We start from the raw sequence: 19,475 nt of genomic DNA on the forward strand, positions 1-19,475 counted from the left end.
CCTTTGTGTCTCTCTGGCAAGATGTTCTGCTCCTGAATCAGCTGGGTGGGTCTTGCCTCTAGCCTCTTTGCAGGGAGTTCTGCTGAAGGGTTCCGTGCTGGGCCTGCACTCTGCGTCAAATGAGGATCCGTGGGCCCGGGGCCTCTCACTCACTCGCTGGGCCTGCTCTTTGGGTCTATTCAGGATCCCGCAGCCCCGGTGTCTCACTCCTGAAGTTCTTGTTTTTCTTCCATTCTTTTGCTTCTCCACTGGCTAGCTGTGTGACCTCCGGCAAGTTACTTCACCTTTTTGGGACTGCTTCCTCACCTGAACATGTGGATAATACCACTACTTTGCAAAGTCAATTTCAAAATTAGGTATCAAATGCATAAAAGTGACCAAGTCACTCAATAATACTAGCTTCTTTTGCCTGTATGAACAAAATAAAGATGGGAATCAGGTAAAGGTCATTATCTTTTTTTTTTTGTCATTATCTTGTCACTACCTTGACACCAGTAAAAGAAACTCTTTCCTTTGCAAGGAACCTTTTCCTTTACTCTCCCAAGATGGCACTAAAACAGTTAGATATTGAAGTAATCCCTAGCACAAAGGCCTAGTGCAGATTATCCCTGTTCTGCTGTTCAGAGATATACAGTGGCATCCTGCAATTGCTGCTAGCCACACAGCAGTCATGCCACTGTTGTCACGGTCTGCCTCTGCGTGAATTTGGTCATAGCTGTTAATATTATCACCGCTTTAATTTAATTATTTGTGTTGTTGGTTCTGCCTGAGTTGTGTTTAATTGCCGTTTAAAATGTCTTCAGAATTGCATTATGATTCCACACTGAAATGTAAAGTCAGTGTGAATGCTGAAAAGCACCAAGCAGAGAGCTGGATACACGTTTGTTTTTAGTAAAGCAAGTGTATTTGCATTCATGTTCTCTAAAAAAGCAACAAACAACTTCTTTCTAAAACCCAAAAGAGGAAGATAGGTTCTGGTAGATGAATTTTTGTTGTTTTGTTACTGATTTACCATTAGAAAAGTCTGGATACTGATGATCTGAATCAGAGAATTATTCTAATGAGTCAGACTCTTAATGTGAAGTTTTTAGGAATAGCATATCCAAATTATTTTTCCATATTTTCCTTTTAATGTATACCAGAGAGAGAGAAAACATTTATAAAATTTGTCTTTCTGAGAAGTCAGAAAGAAACAAAACATGATTTCCTTCATGGTATATTAAAATAAAGAAGAAAGGTGCCCTTTGCAAGAAAATGACATGTTACTCCGCTGAACTCAGGGACTGCAGAGGTGATGAGAGTTGGCCGATGGGTTAGAAACCTGCAAATAGAAATGAAACATGTTGTGCATCTCTCCTTTCTCATGGAGCTTTGAGCATCCTCATCAACAGTTTGTCAGGAATCCTTCACAACCAAGTCTGGAACAGGAAGCCATAATCTGAGAGAGAGGACAGTAGATCTAACGGTGCTACCCTTGCCAGGGGCTTGAAGAGAACCCATTGGAACTTGACAGCCAGCTGACCAAGTGCTACAGGGGGCTTCCTGTGCAGCACCTCACAAGTTTACTGCAGTCTCTGCCACAGCTGTAAAAGCTCTGAACTGGCCAGGCACTGCCCTTGTGGAAAACACTTGTCCCCAGAGTACAACAAAAGATAATACATATTTTAAAACCCAAAACCCAATGGAAACAAAAACAAAAACTGTCCTGTCCATTGACTTAATCATTCAGTGTCTGGGAATTTATGCATGAAATCATTTGTCGTCGTTACAGTGGTACTTAGTGAAAAGTTGGGAGAGACTTATTGTCAGAATAGAGTTCAGTAAATTGCAGCACATTGAAACTTGCTGCAGTATTGTGCAGTCTTTAAAATAATAATCACAAAGGAGATAGAGGAAAATGGAAAATGTTGATGAGAGACAATGAGAAAACAATAAAAATGTATATAATGTATTTCAAATGTACAGAATTGTTCCTTAATATGAGCTCATATTAGAAAAGAATAATGCAGAAATAAAAGCAGTTGTGTTAAGGTGATATAATCGTAAGTACATTTTTCCCCAAAAATTTCTTGTTATAATAAAAAGGCAAATAAAACAGGAAAGGTTTCCATGAAAAAGAATCAGTAGCTACAGTAATTATGGGGGTATATTAAGCATGTAAATTGTTTTCAGAACATACCTAGAATTACCCAGTCACATACTTGCCACACTGAGATGTTAAGGAGGCTCTTGGTTTCTTTTTCTTCCCTCTCCCTCCCCCCACTTAGAATTTGTAATTATGTATTTTCAGAACAAAAATGCTTTCAATTCTGGGAACTTTTAGAGGCTTTGTAAGCAAATGATGATAATATAAAAGGTATTTGTCCAAATTTGCATTCATACAAAACATGGAGCTGCTATGATTTTAGAATAAATGTGTTTTAAATATTTTCTAAATACAGAGAGCTGTTGCAATCTTAACAATACTTGGCTAAGAAACTACATTTCCGTGATAGGCCATAATTACTCTTTGAAAAATTATTTGGCTTAAAAAACTACCTACCTAAAGATGCCCAAAGAGTAAGTTCCACTTTGTCCCTTCTTATATTGGCAGTGAATGCTGTAAGGCTCCACTTTTTTTTTCTTCTTCGGGGTATTGTTGATTTTTATTGCAGGACAAAAGGGCATGGCATTAAACCTGCATATTTAAATTCTAGAAAATATTTCTTTTTCATATAGGAGCCTATGGTTGAGTTTACAAAGGACTTTGACCATGGGTATTATTTTTACCTTTTTCTCATAGTTGTTTGAATGTCTTTTTCCATAGGTCAGCTTATTTATTGAAATTTCAGGTCTAACTTCTAATTAAAACTGATGGCCACTAGTCAATTGCATGACTAAATGTAAAAGCTTGAAAAGTTGATGCAATTAGTCAAATATTACCAATCTAAGCTCTTCTCCCTCCACTGTGTTAGGCTGTGCTCCTGGACACATTAATAAGTGGCCATTTTTTTCTGGAATTCTGTGCTCTTACTGCTTCCTTTCATTACATTAGGCAAGGTTCCACTAGATGAGACATTTGCAGTCTTAAGACTTCCTGCCGGGGTTCAGACTTTGTATTTTTGACATTGAAGCTGTCGTGTCCCTGAAGCTACTTAATTAGAAACACATTCATTCCAGTGTACATTGGAAAAAGCTCGGACCGCAGAGCCAGGCACACTTGGAAGTTGGAGCATTTGTGTAGCTGGCAGCCAAACTAATGGTTTACAGTTTAAGGGGAAAAAATACCACAGGGCATTTCCTACTCCTCAGCCCCCACCCCAGAAGCAAAGAGAAGCTGAACATGACCAGCACATACCTTAAAAAAGAGAAAGAAGAAAACAGAAGAAAAGAAAGAACAATGCCACTTTCACTGCAGTTACATGTATAGCTCTTTCTTTGGCTGTTATCAAATACCAAAAATGCAAGTCTTTTAGAATAGTTCCCAAAATGTGCTGCTAATAGTGAATCTATTTTACAGGCTCCTGAAATATATAACTGCTGAGATCTGTAGAAAGGAGGACATTTTATATTCTGGGAAAAGATTTTGTTTGACGAATTTTATTTATTGAATAGTAATGAGGAAATTGTGCCCTTTCTTATTTTTAAATGTTTGAGCAATTGTAACATGTACATCTGACGCTTCAAACCTTCTTTGTCTGGCCGCTGCCTTCTTTGGTACTGTATTGCCTTGCAAACAAACTTCTTCCGCATTACTCAGTCCTCGTTTCCCTGACCTAGTTCCCAAAGAGTCATCCTTGTCTCTTTTTGGACAACCACCTGGGCCAGAGGAAAAGTATCTGGTCACCCCAGTCTGAGTTTGTGTCTTTCCTAAGCTTATAAAAGGACCCTCTGCATTTTGCAGAGACAAAAGAAAAAGTTGCCGGTCATTTCCATGTTTTTCTACTTTATTACCCTCTCCCACCCCCAGGAAAGACATAGTATGGCAGGAGGGCTTTAGGATTATAAATTTCATGTCACAGTATCAGCATGACACTAAGGAAGAAATGCTTACACTGTGGAGGGAAAGCCCAGGTTTACCATTTACTTGGTTTTATGCCTTTAGATAAATAACTTAAGCTCGCTCTCTAGTCTGTTTCCTTCTCTGCAAAACAGAAGTCATACCTACCTTGAAAGATTGTCAAAAAAAAAAAAAAAAAAAGAAAGAAAGAAAGAAAGAAAGAAAGAAAGAAAGAAAGGTGAGCAAAGTTAATTTAAAGGTGTTCCTGTAACCACTAGCACATTTATCATTGGTTAGTAGGATCACAAGTGGTCATAAAAATAAAGAAGCATTGGTCAACCCAAAGTGCCCAGGTTTTTTGGGGTTGTTTTTTTTTTGTTGTTGTTGTTGTTTTTTGTGGAACCGGTGATTGAACTCAAGCCCTTGCGCTTGCCAGGGAAGCACTTATTCCGCTGAGCCATCTCCCCGGCCCCCCAGTAAATGGCTTCTTTAGCTTTCTTTTTTTGGTGGAACTGGGGATTGAACTCAGCCCCTTGGGCTTGCCAGGGAAGCACTTATTCCACTGAGCCATCTTTCTGGCCCCAAGTGCCCAGGTTTTAAACCTGCTGGAGATGCGGTCTCATTCTCTTGGTTAGTCACTGATTTGGGGAACCTGTTGATCTGTGAATGAAGTTAGCAGAGGCTTTATGAAATGTGTCATCGCATGGCATGTGTGCCACTGGGGTGAAGAAGCTTGCTGGCAGCTCTCCAAATACCTAGTTTAATTAGAATGAATAGTTAGGTCCTGTCTCTTGATGGCAGAAAGAAACATGAAATTAAAAAAAGTAATCATTCTTCCTTGAACCCCACTGTACCCTCTGTGTGACCTTGACTTTATTTTCCATTACCATTGTGCCAATCGTAGTTCCCATTTTTATTGGAAACTCCGCTAGTCACTTGTAGTGTATATATTTCCTCTCATTCTAATAATAATGTTTCAGGTCAAGTCCAATCTCCCATTTTAAAGATAAGTGACTGAGGCTGGGCAGTTTGCATTGCTGCTCTTTAGGGACTAGTGCCAAGGTGGATGGTCTTCTCACTAGCCATACTGTTTGCAGTGCTACCGCATTTTTAAATTCTTCAGAAGTTTCTAGGCTTGGGAACAAAATGTCATATTAGGATTTTTGTTGTGAAAGGAAATGTAACTGTGCATACGTTTATTAAAACAGTTTTTCTCCAAATAGTGAACCATCTGTAATTTTCTGTCAAAAGCAACAGACATTAAAGCAGCTGTGTGTCTCTGTTTCTTTTCACAGTGCTCCCATGCCCTACCTCATAGGAATCCATTTAAGTTTAATGGAGGTAAGTTGGCTTCTTTCCTCCCCAATCCCTCGACTTTTGTTTTGCTTTGTGCAGTGGGAAGACAGCGTCAGGAGGTGCAGCTCTGCCTGTGGGAGGAGTGGGTTAAGACACATGCTCGTGTGTGTTCCCACTCAGGTGTGCAGAGCTGAACCTTCTGCTTAGGTCCTTTCCGCTGGCTCTTAATTTCCGGGCTTTTCTGCTTTCCTGAGAAATTGTGGATTTTCGTGGGTGAGGGAGTGAGGGTCAGGAACGCAGGAGGAAATTATTCTACGAGGGTTTGAATGAGTGAAGAGAAGTGGCTCACTTTTCATCGTGGTATTTATTCTAAATCACTCTAATGGTATTACACTGCTTTCATTGCAAGAAATGTGACATAAATACATGTCACATAAATGTGGTATAGTATGTAGCAGTAAGAAGAATATTAAAATCATCCACAGTACCATTATTCCATATTGAACCACTGTTAGCATTTTACTGTTCTTTCCAGCCTTTATTCTGTAGATATGCATTTTATATAAATGTGCACAATTGATACATAGTAAATACATATAATTTGTCTTTATTTCACTTAACATAATGGAATGAGAATTTCTATGTTTTTTATCTACTCTTAATAATAATTTTCAGTATATTACCTATCATTCTCATTATTCGGATGTACCATAACTTAAGCATTTTCCTACTGCTGGACATTTAAATTGTTTATCATTTTTTCACTATTATAAATAGCATTTCAGTGAACATCTTTATGCATAAGGCTTTATCTGCATTTTGACTTATTTCCTGAGCATAGAATCCCTAAAGTAGAAATGCTTGGTCAAAGCTATGAATTTGATGCCAGATTGCCTTCTGTATGGCTGTACCAATTAGATAGTTCTTTTAAAGGACTTTTTTTCTGTGCCTTTGTAAGTGCCATTAGTCTGTAGCCATGAACCTCAGGCCTCTGCTTCCTCAGGAGAGAGCAGACTTTGTACTAGAGCAGAATGGGGGTGGGATGGGGTGCCTTGCCTCTGTGGCACAGGAGATACTCTCACGAGGGACTCTACAACCATGTCCGTCTGTGACGGTACTTTGCATGTCTTAAAGGAAGTGCTACTTCTCTTCTTCTGTTCCCTTCATTTCACGTCGACGAGGACCACCTGCTTCGCCACTAACTGTTGCATGCTGTGCTATTGTGCTTACGAAAATGAAACAAGTTGGTTATCGAAAAACCTGTTTGTTTGACATTGAGAATCTTGATCAAAATAGACCACAGAAATCTGCTCAAATTTCTAATTTGACAGGACGGCCATGTGGCTCCTACATTCTGTTAACAGTCCCTCCCTGTCATCACCCAGCCCTAAGCACATACAGTACACAGTTTATGGACTATCTTAGATGATGTATTTAGATCAGATTAAAGAGATTTCGTCTCTGTTTTACCTTTGTTTGTCAAATTTGGGAGGGTTTACTCAAAGCTTCCATAAGAAAAATTAAAAATGAGTATTTTCTAATAGGCCTGTTATGCCAATTTCTATAGAGGTTGAAATGCTAATCTAAAGATGACTTGGTCTATCAGAGCCTGTAATTCCCTTCTACCTTCCTCCTGCCTTCCAACTACTCCAGCACAGGCTTTTTTAGGCCTTTCTGGGTACCTTTGAGGTTCTCCAAATGCCCAGCCTTAGCTGCTTTTCTTCTGTACATGTCCTCACTCACCTTGTTTAAGGGTTTTTGCTTCGGCTACCAAGTTAAAATCAACAGCTCTCAGCTCTGATTCTAACACTGCTCTGCCTCTGAACATGAACTCCAAAGTTTCAAGTATGAATTGTGGTCTCCTAGATGTCTCCCCCAGTCTTCCCCAGCAAGTTCTTATTTGCATTTGCCTGTGCACACACATCATCCACACACACATACAGAGACACACACACAGATATTCTGCTCCTTTTCCAGTGTTCCCAGTCCTGGGAGTGACACGACTGTGTACAGAGATGCCAAAGTGGGACACAGTGCACAGGGATAAATGTTGCTCTTCCTTGTTTGTTCTTTCTTGATACAAAATCTCTGAAATGCCTTTTGCCTCACTCCTTCCTCTGTTCCTTCATTGGCACTTGCTATTTGCTTTCATAGTTTCTTGCAAAGCCACATTCATTCATTTGATAAGCAAAACGAAGGCCTCTTATGTTCCAGGCATTGTGCTAGGTCCTAGAGGTGTAAAAGTGAATTTAAAAATCATTCCAGGGGCTGGGGAGATGGCTCAGTGGCATAAGTGCTTCCCTGGCAAGCGCAAAGGCCTGAGTTCAATCCCTGGTTCTGCCAAAAAAAATTAAAAATAAATAAAATTCATTCCATAGTTCCGGTATGGATTGAGTTCTGTCTCACCTGTTCACCACTTCAGGTATCCCACTGTCTTCCACTTTGCCTCTGCACGGCCCTGCATTCTGCATGGGTTTTCCGCTGCTGTCAACCTTTTTCTGATCACTGCAAAGCACTTATTAGCTGGTACTCTAGCTGATCCCTGAGCAGATCCACATTCCCACACTTTTGTGTGGGGAAGCCTTGCCTTTCTAAAGTTCTTCCATGAAGTCTTCCATCTTATCTTTTTCACATGTTGAGCCTCTTGCTTTGAATGATAGCTCTTTTCTCCCTTCTCCCTGTTATTCCTCAGAGCATGATTCTCTGAGGAAAAGACCTGTGCATCATTCACTGTGGTGACCTCAGCCCCTTTAGTAGGATGCCAAGCAGGTGGTACTGTCTGAGTACTTAGGGACTAAATTAGGCAATTGACATCACTATTTGCAGGCAATCCAGTGACATGATTTTATGTAAAAACAAGGAAGGTTAATATTTTACTATGTATATGATTGTAAGTAACTTAAAATAAGGCCCTTTATAGTACAACATGCAGTGTAACGTATGTATGCATACATTTGAAGTTATGCCTTGAAGCAGAGTTTTGCACATCGGTGAAGTGAGTGTGAATCTGTTCTGTCCAGCCTTTGCAGGCTTTAAATGAGAAGATTTGGCAAGTACTAACCAGAGTCGTTACTGGCCTTGTTGACTGACCGTGGTTAAAGAGGAGTTTGCTCTGTGAGACTCCTTTGTGGTCAGCCCTAAGGAAAAACAAATAAGGTAGACACCCTGCCCTTGAAGCCAGTGTTTGCTGGGTGCGTGGGGCAGCCATGAACTACCAAATGTTGGAATTCTTGATCTCTTTCCTGGGCTTCACCTGGGATTTGGAGGTCCTGCCTTATGCTTGCCAATGGTATTATTTGGCTCTGTCATGCTAGAGATACTTCCCCAGGGGCTTGAATGCTTTGGGAAGAGGGCAGACCTGTAGCCAAAGGAGATCTCTTTAAGGAAGGAATGTGGGGAGGCCCATCTTCTCTCACTACACTAGTTTCTTACTGGCAATTCAGCAAAAGGCTTATTTTTGACTGTCTTGTTATTTTTTCTTGAAAGCTATAGGCACCTTATTATGCCTTTGCATATGTGCCAGAATTTTTTAAACTTCAAATGAATGTGGCAGATGTTCATAAAAGTTTAGAAAAAGCTACCATAGGAAGACTTTTTAACCATTTTTATGACACTCAAATTTGTTGCACAAAAAGAAATATAAATTATAACCTAGTATTCTCATTTGAAAAAAGGTTATTTTGGGCTAAGACCTAATTCTAGTCTTCAAGCTTGAACAGAATGTTGTTACTGTTTGTTAAGTGGTAACCTTGTTACCATAAATAGTCCATTTTCCTTGTTAAGTGACAAGTCTATAGCTGATCATCATTCTACTCTCTCCTTCTGCCTTTTGATATTCTTCCTCTCATTTAAGCAATTCGAGGCTAGTGGCAAGTTAGCAGAATAGCCAACGGTATTGGCATAGACCTAGCTTCTTCTTGGAGAGAATGATCATGTTAGTTGGCAGCTAGGAAATCCCAAAACATGGCCAGATTACACAGTGACTATTTCCTTTCATTCAACTAATCTCAATTTAGTACAAGCGACATTTATGCAGTCCCTCTTCTGTGCCATAGCTGGTAGCCGGTGCCAGATCTTGTCTGGTAGATGATGCTTCTCTATTTGATAAATGATGACCTTCCTTTCAAGCTTCACAAATAGTGCTTTGTGTACACACTTCAGAGTGACATGAGAGAAGTATTGCGATGGCATTTTATTATTGGTCCTGGTGGTAGGATGGCCAGTAAGGAGGAAAGTAAGGCAAAAACAGTGACATAGTTCTGAAGAGACATTCAGGGTAGTTTGTAAATGAAGCTTCACATGTATCCAGAGGCAGTGAAGTATGGTATCTAGAACATGGACCCTGGATTCTGGCTCTACTATTTCCATTTGTATGCTCTCAGGGATGGTAACCGTTTCCTATACCTCTGTTTTCTCACCTGTAAGCTAAGAGTACTGGACCAATTGTCTGTGGGGTCTTTGGGAGGATCTGGTGACAAGCAGGCTTGTTAGATGTCTAACATAGTGCTCATGATGAGTTGCACAGAATCAACTGTCATTGTTGTTTCTGTTTCTTCAGTGCCTTTAAACCATTTACATTGCTAAACAAATGGTTTTGAAATGATGCTTTAGAAACTCTGAGGCTCCAAGGGCCAACATCTTCATTCCCTAGGGAAAGAGAGTTTTAGTACAGTTGTTTTACACCTGCCCTGTTTTGTCCTGGTTTGCATTGCAGGAGGCACTATAACAGGGCTGGAAATGACATTTCTGTAAGACTTCATAATTGCACTTCCAAGCCTCCACCTGACCATTTCCTTTTGTTAACCTTAGTCATGATGCCTTACCTCTCTGGATTGTACTCTCTTCCTCCACAATAGCTGAGTCTTAGATCCAGCATTTCCTAGTACCTGGCATGTGGTAAGGCTACAGTATGCAGTCCTTCCCATAGCAGTGTGTTGAGAGTCTTGTGTCCAGACACTACGTTATACCAGGAATTCTGTATAAAATGGTGACGACAAATATTACCTACATTCTCTGAGTTTTGTCTGGAGCAAATACACATAAGTAGAACAGTAATTGTGATGAATTTGAGTTGTTGTATTCTCTGAAAGCAATGACATCAACCTTAGGCTGAGGGCTGGGGACTTTGCTTCTCTTGGGAGGAAAATGCCTAAACAGAATGTGAATAGATACGTAGAAAGACTGGGAGGACAGGGTACAACTTCTGCAAAACCTTGATACAGAGACTAGGAGAGGAGACTTACCAGGGAGCCTAAGGAGTTCCGTGTCTGCTAAGAGCACAGAGTTGGAGGGAGAGGAGTGTGCTGAGGTAGGCAGGAGGGGCCAGGCCATCCAGGGCCTTGTAAGCCGCATTAAAGAGTTTGAACTTTATAGGGCATCAGAGAGCCATTGAAGGGTGTAAATAGGGAAGGACATGGTCAGGCCTTCTCCTTGTGGGCCATTAGAAACACAGTCCTTCCATATAAAATACTCAGAAACTGCTTAACCATGTTAATAAAGTAAATTGTATTTGTAAAGATCAAGGTAATTCTTAAGGAAATTACACACCAAAACCATGTATATAAAATTCAGATGTGTTAGAGTCCCCAACCCAAGCTTCGGAATGGTTCCTTTGCTGCCAAGCTGTGGCCAGGGTACTTGTCGTCACAGCTTCCTTTGAGGTTTCAGGCACCACTTTTACTAGATGTTGTCTTCTCCTCTCTCTTTTCAAGTACTTTCGTATGTCAGATATTCTTTCTCCACCCCAGTCTGGGGGTGTAAACTTACATGACACGCACACAAAGCAGTAACTCCAAGCTGTGGGAACAAGGCCAGTGAGATGCTGGTACCAAGCTGCGGATCCCCGGCTGGCTCTGCCCACCAGTGCAGTCACAAGAGGCCTGTGATGGTTGCTTTGAGAGACAGGCTGGCCTTCTGGCAGTCCTTTGTCACCATCATTTTTCTAGGAAGGCTTTAGCCATGAGTTCCTAGAAATCTCATTTTGCAAATATACTGACTTCTTGGAGTAGCACGGAGCCGCATTCTGAGGACAACATCCAGGTGCCAAAGCTCATCCTGGTCTCTTGGATGCGGAGCCCACATTTATCTGTGTCTGTAGTAGGGTTCCTGGTTTAACTGTGGAGCTTTTAACAAAATAACAAGATTCATTTATTTATAGACAAGAAAAGTAAGACTTTTTTCTTTTGCATTTCAAAGAACCTGAATTTCTGTCAATTGAGTTAGCACTATTTTACCTAGTGTTTTTTTTTTTCTTTTCATTTTTTTGCTGGCATAGAAAGTCTTCAATCCTTTGTTCTTCCCCTTCCCCCAGATACTTATTTTTAAACAGTTTTATAATGAGTGAAAAAGGATATTTCTCATTTATCGGTACATCATTTTGCTTCTTCACAAGACGCACATGTAGACAGAAGTAAGATGTCATTTACATTTGTTAATGCTCACCTAATGCAAAACTCTGAGGTATAAACATATTCAGGGATAAATAGTAATTTGTGTGTGTCTGCACAAGATAGAGGGATTCCATGTGAGATTTATTTGTTAGGGTACGTGACCCATATTCTTGCTTTATAAAACAGTGATGTGTGTGCACACGTGCACACACACACACACACACACACACACACACTCCTTCCTGGTGATTGCAGTCATAGGTTCATGGGGAGAACTTTGGTGAGAAAGGGAGAGGGTTGCAAGCAGCCTGACATCATCTGAGTGGCAAGCTCTGCGGGAGCTTTTACCTGCTTAAACTTGGGAGCATGGCTCAGTCTATGCAAAGCAGAAAATATCCACACTTACAGATGGGCATGCCAAGGGCCTGAGAGGTAAAATCATTTGTGTAGAGTCCCTCCTGTAGGTCAACCTCTGTTGTGTGCACTGTCCCCTGCGGCTACGTGGGCTATGTCTGGCCCTTCTCCTGCGCTGGGCAGAGGCCTCCACCTGTACCTGAGCTTTTCCTTCTCAGTGCTATGCACTGGGAACTGCAGGAAGGGGGGTGAACAGCTCCTTCTGTAATCCTGGATTCCTCCAGGAACCAGCTCTGAGTATGTTAGTTGCTAGGGCTGGTATTTCCCATTGCATGCCCATACCATCAGTATGGTTGTCACATAGGAACCTCTGCCACATGGGGAAGATTCAGAGTACAAATGCAGCGTGCTCTGTTCCTCTCAGGCCCTGAAGAAGGCCGTGCATTTAATGACAGATTCCCCTGGAAACTCTTTCTCCTTCACATTGTCATCTGCTTTCAAAATGAGTATGATTCCTTAAATATCATTTATCCTGATGTTGAGATTAGTTAATAGGAAACAATTTGAAGCCCTAGGAATAATTTATGTAACAATGGAGAATAAGTACTTCAGGCTAAGTCCATCCATTTTCAGTCTAATTTGTTGTGGTTGAAGCGTTCTCTTGTGAAACATGCTAGGCCTTGGACACACATTAGAGAACCCGAGTAATTATGAGGGGAATCCCAGTGAACCACGTGAGGCCATTGTTGATGCTTTTGTTTCCCTATCTTCCCCTCATCAATGAGCCTGTCACTAGACATAAGTACCATTTAACAATGTCAAAATTGATTTCAGAGAAAACTCAGGGTTTACAAACTGTTAACCAACATTGTTTAAATGAACCAAGTTCCTATCAGATGAAGTAAGGAGCATCCTGCAGGAGGCCTGCAGAAGGGTGCAAGGAGCCCTTACTGAGTCCTACAGCCTTGGATTCAATATTAGCTCCACCATGGCTTGGGTCTTTCGAACGAGCTTCTCAGTGTGAATGAGAAATCAGTTTAGCATGAAAAAAGGTATGGTTACTTTATCACAATTTGTCAACTTTGTATAAAACTCTTCTTATATACCAGCCTATGTAGAGAAGCCTATTGGAAACACAAACAATGACCTCAGGCACTGGGTGAGAATCTATTCATGTCCTTGGCATTTCATCTCACGGTCCCCACCTCAGGAAGGGGCCCCTGTCTTGCAGATGGGTGTGTTAATGTACCCTGTAGGAGCCTTGAATTCATGTACCCTGCAGGGGCCTCACCACACTCCTTGCTTGTAAAATAGGTATATTCCCCATCCCATAGGCATTTTTAATGAGAAGCAAGTGAAAAGTTGCAGGCAAACACCTAGATTGGTGCCCATCACATAGTACACACCAAAAGAGAAATAACTACCAATATTATATGGATGTAGTACTGGACTACTGTTCTTCAGAAGAACTAAAAGTAGCATTGACATGAGATTGACTCTATCCTTTTTAGCTCCTGTTTTTATTTTATAATGATTGACTTTTTCAAAAATCACTGTTCTCCCATTTAAAGCTACTTTTAACTGAGCTCAGCTATGTGGGACTGGTGACTTCTTTTCATAAACTCCTTACAAGTGTCTAAAGGTGGGGTCTTTGTGGGAGTTCAGAGACCAGCAGCGATGATTGAAGAGAGGTACCCTTGGCCTAGCAAATCCCACCTGGGATTTGGGCACATGTGGTTTTGTTTAACACCATGCTCAGCGACTCATGGTGCCAGTCTGTGACCATCAGGCATTTGCTGTTGATATGCAAGGTCACCACAGTAGGGGTGTTTGTCAACCAAATTAAACTTCCTCTTAATGACCTAAAATAATTGATTCGGAAGGCCTTTAAATGGGTCAGGGCAATGTGTAAGCAAGTTGAAATCTGGCATTTTCTGCACAGATTGCTGCATGCTGTTGTTTTGTTTGTTTGTGTTCTACTTTTATTGGAAAAAATGGTGCATGGATCAGGGACTTTGGGAGAAGGCAGAGCCTAAGTTTGAATACCAGCTCTACCAGTTATCTCTTGGGCAAGTCATTGAGTTGTGGTGTATGTGAGCCTTCACGTCTCCGTCAGTAGAATAAGGGCGGCTACCTAAAGGGGAAACAGAGCATAGCAAAAGTGACATCCACATTAATGGGCCCTCACTAAGTGCTGATTATTATTATTATGAATAAAAAATCTCCAATAGGCATCTCAAGAAGATAGCTTAATATTAATTTGTACAAGGTAGTCCAACTGTGGCATGGTAACTATACCTTTTTTTTCCTACTACACTGCTTTCTACATAAACCACTTCCAATACTAAAGCTAAACATCCATAAAGAAAAATGTGATTAAGTGGAGTCAATAAACCTTTCTTTACATACCATTTACATACCACTTAAGTCTCAGCTGATATCAAAAGTCAAATAGTAAGATTTTTATGCAACTTAAGCCATAAAAAGAATAGATTTTTTTTTCTTTGCCCCTTCAGGCATTCATGGTCTAACCTCAGGACTTTATAGATATTTCTATCTTTGAAAATATAGGCATTAAAAAAATAGGCATTGACTCAAGGTCTTTCTTAAATGTGATCAACAGTGGCATTTAAGTTTTCTTTGGGTGAAAAGCTACCAATTCCCTGCAGAGTGTCTCACCTAAAATCCTTCCCTTCATAAGCCCACTATCTGACCAAAGCTAAAAGGTGTGATAGACTGGGACTGCCTAGATCCCTGGGTATTTCCTTAGTCAAATATAAGCCCTGTTAAACCTTGGTGGCTATGAGTCAGTTGTTTTGAAATGGCTGGTGACAATGAATTTATATCCTCCCACTTCAGTATTTGACTGCAAATATTTTTACTGACCGAATGGGTTAAATTATGAAGCTTGATAAGTACATATGCACATTGCCCATCCCTCACTTTAAAAGAGAAAAAAAAAAAAAAAGGAAAGAAAGAAAGAAAAAGATAGCTATGATTTTTGGAAGTCATCCCAATTTTTAAAAATAAGAGAATTTGGACATTTTGGCATATGGGGTTTTTTAAATGAAATTTCATGGAACTGAAAACAGTCAATTTTAGGTTTCCAAAAATTGTTTTGATTTTCGTTGGTATAAATTTGCTGCACATGGTTTTGGGGAAGTTCTGAAAGATACATTTAGGAGTTGGGGTTGATTTTTTTTTTTTTTTTTTTTTAGATTTGTGATTGAGTTTTAAAAGGTGATTTAAATTTTTTTTTTTTTTTTTTTTTTTTACCAACTCAAAGTGTAAATCAGAGAAGAGCATTCCATTGCTAAGGACAGTTCTTGGCAGTGACATCATTACACGTTGCTGAGCAACTGCACTTGGGGCCGAATCTCTGAGCCTCACTTCAGCAGTTTGGACACTGCGTATCACCCCCACCCCCACCCCCGCCTCAGAGCCACAATCCCGAGGCTGAGTGATTTGGGCTGTTCCATTAGCAGCAGCTGCTGGTGATCAGCACTGTGCGAGTCACCTGTGTGGGGTCAGGCTTATTGCACATCAAGGTTCTCGGCAGTGTCGGAAGAGAGGGAAGATGCCCAGGAGGGGGCTCCAGGCCACCTGCCGTGTGAGGATCAAAGGGTTGAAAGGTCAGAGGGCGCAGCTCCCTTAACCATATCTGTCTGTGCAATAGCTGTTTCAGATTGTAAATCTTGGCAATTTCATTAAGTCCTCCTGGCTGCTACTGGGGCATTGGAATAATAAAATTTTATATCTGCTCCCTTTCCTGCCTCTGGCAGGCAGGCTGATAAGTTTTGTGCAAGATGGGGGTGTCTCATGAAGGCCTTTCCTGAAATGATCAGAGCAGTGCTGATGAAACCTCAGATTGGGAAGTTGGAGTTAATAGGAGGCCACCCTCTAGAAACGTTGTTTTAAAAAAAGAAGAAGAAGGAAAAACAGCCACCTGAACCATTTAGCAGCCTTGGGATTCATGGAGAACCTCTGCTCTGAAACAGTAAGGCCCTGGCGGCTGTCCTTGCTGAGTGCCTCCTGGCACACACAGGAGGCGGATGAGACGAGCTCAGCCTGTGGTACAGCCTATGAAACAGCCTGTTCTGATGACTCTGGGGTCTGTCCTGGGCAGCCTCCAGCATCCAGACAGGTTCGTGTTCCCACGTGGCAGACCCTTCGGTGCTCAATGGACGCGTCTCCTGAATATGATTTTTCAAATGTTTTTCCCAGATCTTAACATGTTATGGACCTTTAGGGTGCCTGGGCTCCCAGGCAGGACAAATCACAGTAATGGCCGCCCCTTTACTGCCCATATGTTTAAGACCCCCTGTAGTTTGTTTGAAAAGTTAAGAGATTTTCACAGTGAAGGTGCCATTTCTGAAATTTAAAGTGTTCCTTTTCACCGGGAGATAAGTTCACTCTGATTAAGTCCGTAATTCTCACTAAGCCATGTTTATGGGGGCAATAAACAATGTTTCAGCATGCTTGTTAAATTGGGTCTCCAACCTCTCCAGTCTTTAAAAATTGACATTTCAAATAAAAGACAGGTGGAGATGGGAGTTGGGGTTTGCTGTGCTCAGTGATGAATGAATGATAGCAAGTGGCAGTTGTATGGAAGGAGTGAGGCCCTATTTTTATGATAGGGTGACCCCCAAACCATTGTAGGCTAGGGAACCTATATCCCCTTAAGCTCCCAGTGAAGCGCTTAAATTCAAGTCTCATGGTTTCAGGTTGGATGATTACTATTTTGAACTAAGTGCTTTACATTCATTGTTTAATTTTCACAAGTCTGTGCTCTGACACTGGTGGCCCTGTTCCACAGTTGATGAAACTTAGGCACAGAGAGGTTAAGTAGCTGGTCCAAACTCCTACAACTAATAATGAGCAGGACCAGGATTCGTACCCAGTATTTTTTATTTGTGTGAAGTGTTTTAGTGTCCACAAATGGAAAAATATACAGGCCTATCTTTGGGAGTCTTCTTGCTAATACATATTTAACTAGGGCGACCCATAGAGGTCAGAAGAATACATGCATGTCTGCAACTCCAGGTCTGTGCTGTCCTCAGTATATGTGCAGCACCAGTTCTGATTCACTCAGGAAGAAGGAGGGCCCCAGGCTTTGGGGTAGAAGAGTCCCAAACTCAAATCATCACACTGTTGCTCCTTTAGGATTTGAGGCAAGTTACTTTGGCTCTTGGATCTTCAGTTAGTACTTCTGTAAAATGTGAATAATGGTGCAACCTCCAAGAGGTTGTTCTGAGAATTTTTATATACTATATTTCAAAATAAGGTGTGTTTTAACACTCTACAGTGCTTTCCAGGTAACAGCAGTGTTACCTTAGTGTATGTGAAAGCAGTGGGTTAAGGCAGTTCTTTTGAGTGGAAGGTGCAGAGAGGTTAGGCACAGAGAGGTTAAGTAGCTGGTCCAAACTCCTACAACTAATAATGAGCAGGACCAGGACACATATATAATGGCAGAAAACCTCACTGAACGGGTTTCAGTTGTGGGCTGCCACACCATATCCACTGAATTTGGTGTAGGACTCAGAGATGAACTTTGGTCACCAGAGCGGGGGGCGGGGGGGGGGCAGGCCGGACGACTCATGGAATTATGTCTGTGTCATGCTTCACATCTCACAGAGGGCTCAGCTATCTCATCCCTCATGTGTGTTGCTACACTGGGGAAGGACTGGGGAAGGGACAGTGCTAGACCCTGAGTCTCCAGCAGTAAGCAGCCATCTGCAGTTTGAGGAGAAACCTTGGTGAACTCAGAGGCATGAATGGGCTCACACCACCCCAGCTGGATGGAGGCACTGTATCGGGTAGACTTGTACAGGGAACACTGGTGGAACCCCGCTCACAGAGGCAGCCTTTACCTGATGGCCAGCTTGAGAGGACATATGCACTCTAGTGGCTTCACTGATCTTCTCAACAATTCTGAGGGTAAGGATTATGACTGCTACCTAGCCCTAGAGATAGAAACCAATATTAAAGACCACTCAGAGCCTTGCCAGAAGCAGCTGCCTGCTTAGAAAATAAAAAGCGAGGAAGCCAGTCTTGCCACCTTCAGATCCTGGCCCAGGCCTGTCCCAGAGGGCAAATTGAGCATGTGTGGAGTACTCTGGGTGTGTGAAGGTGCTCTGTGCCTGTAGAGATGCTCTGGAGGAGTAAGATCTCTTCTGCTACATACCTCTGTGCCCTTTTTCAAGTTTATCTTCTCTCCACCCACAAGGAGGCTGGTGCACTTCTTGACTTCAGGGACCACAGCTTAATCATCCCTATGACCTTGAGATACTGCCTAAAGTTGACATGAGTGAGTGACTGATGCCCAAGTGGCCAGAGGTTTGCTGAATGGATGAATACCTGCTGGATGGTGCCTCAGAAAAGGAGCCATTGGAGAAAGGACCCTTGCTGATCTGGCTTGAGGATCAGACGTGTTAATGAGCGTCAGTGCTTATTACCTTGTGGAGAGTGGATTTGGCCTGGCCTGGGAGGCACATACCCCACTTCCCTCGCCTGCCAAGCTTCTGTTTCTGTTTAAAGTGCACTAGGAAATTCCAGCGGTGTTCTCGGGGCTCCTCTGAACTGTTGGGCTTAGATTTTTAATTTTGTGGAGCAGGAAGGAGCAAATCAGTGACTCCTGACTCCAAAGAAAAGCCACTGCGTTTATCAACTGGTTGGCAGCTCAGTGACCTTTGGGACCTGAGGAAGGGAAGGAAAATGTCACCCTTCGTCTGTTTGTACCCAAGATTTCAGGAGGGAATAAAGAATTTAGAATCCCTAAATGCTTGCCTTTCCTCTTCCCAGCCTTTCCCTCTGATTTCTTTTTCCTTTCCTCCAAGGAGGCCACCATCTCCCCAAGCTGTTCTTTGTTAGTACTCATATGTATGCGCATGCATTTGAGCACATTTTATATGTGCTGTATGATGGAAAGAACACTGGCTCATGCAACCCAGATTCAGAGCCTTTCTCTGACACATACCAGTTCTAACAACATGAACACATTATTTAATCTTTTGGGCCTCAGTTTCCTCATCCATCAAATGGGTGTGATTCTCTGAAGGAAACCCTCTTTCCATTGGGGGTCTTCATGGAGTCTGAGCCAGGCATCAAACTGCTCCAGGGCTTGATTCATCCAGTGTGTGCCTCACAGAAAGCCTGTTACATTTACTGATTGAAACAGTGAGTGGGAACAAATAATATAATGGAAGTTCAGAGGGCTTGCTGTTCACCTGGGCTCCATGCTTACCCCACTGTTGCTTAGCCAGGTGACTTTGGACAAAGCGATTTTACCTCTCTGACCTTCAGTGTCCCTCTTTGTCTGCAAATGAGGATAAATGATACATGCGGAGCGTCAGGAGGAGCACAGCTATGAGTGGCTGTTGGGAGTTCAGTGAGAAGTTGCACAGCTCTGAGGAGGCCATCTCCAAAGTCAGCTGCAGTTTGGACCTTCTGGAACCCTA

General features: G+C 41.9%; 1 protein-coding gene across 5 annotated transcripts in view; it reads left to right on the plus strand.

Moving 5' to 3' along the window:
• The window catches only part of Dennd1a (DENN domain containing 1A), a 578,498-nt gene that overhangs the window by 338,836 nt on the left and 220,187 nt on the right, over positions 1–19,475 (plus strand). For all 5 annotated transcript variants that reach the window (XM_004641595.2, XM_023701683.1, XM_023701685.1 and 2 more), the window contains one exon: positions 5,275–5,320. In XM_004641595.2, coding sequence (XP_004641652.1) covers positions 5,275–5,320 — 46 coding nt within the window. The remainder of the gene's footprint in view (positions 1–5,274; positions 5,321–19,475) is intronic.

Source organism: Octodon degus, unplaced genomic scaffold (genome assembly GCF_000260255.1).
Source record: "Octodon degus isolate 3935 unplaced genomic scaffold, OctDeg1.0 scaffold00138, whole genome shotgun sequence".
NCBI lineage: Eukaryota > Metazoa > Chordata > Mammalia > Rodentia > Octodontidae > Octodon > Octodon degus.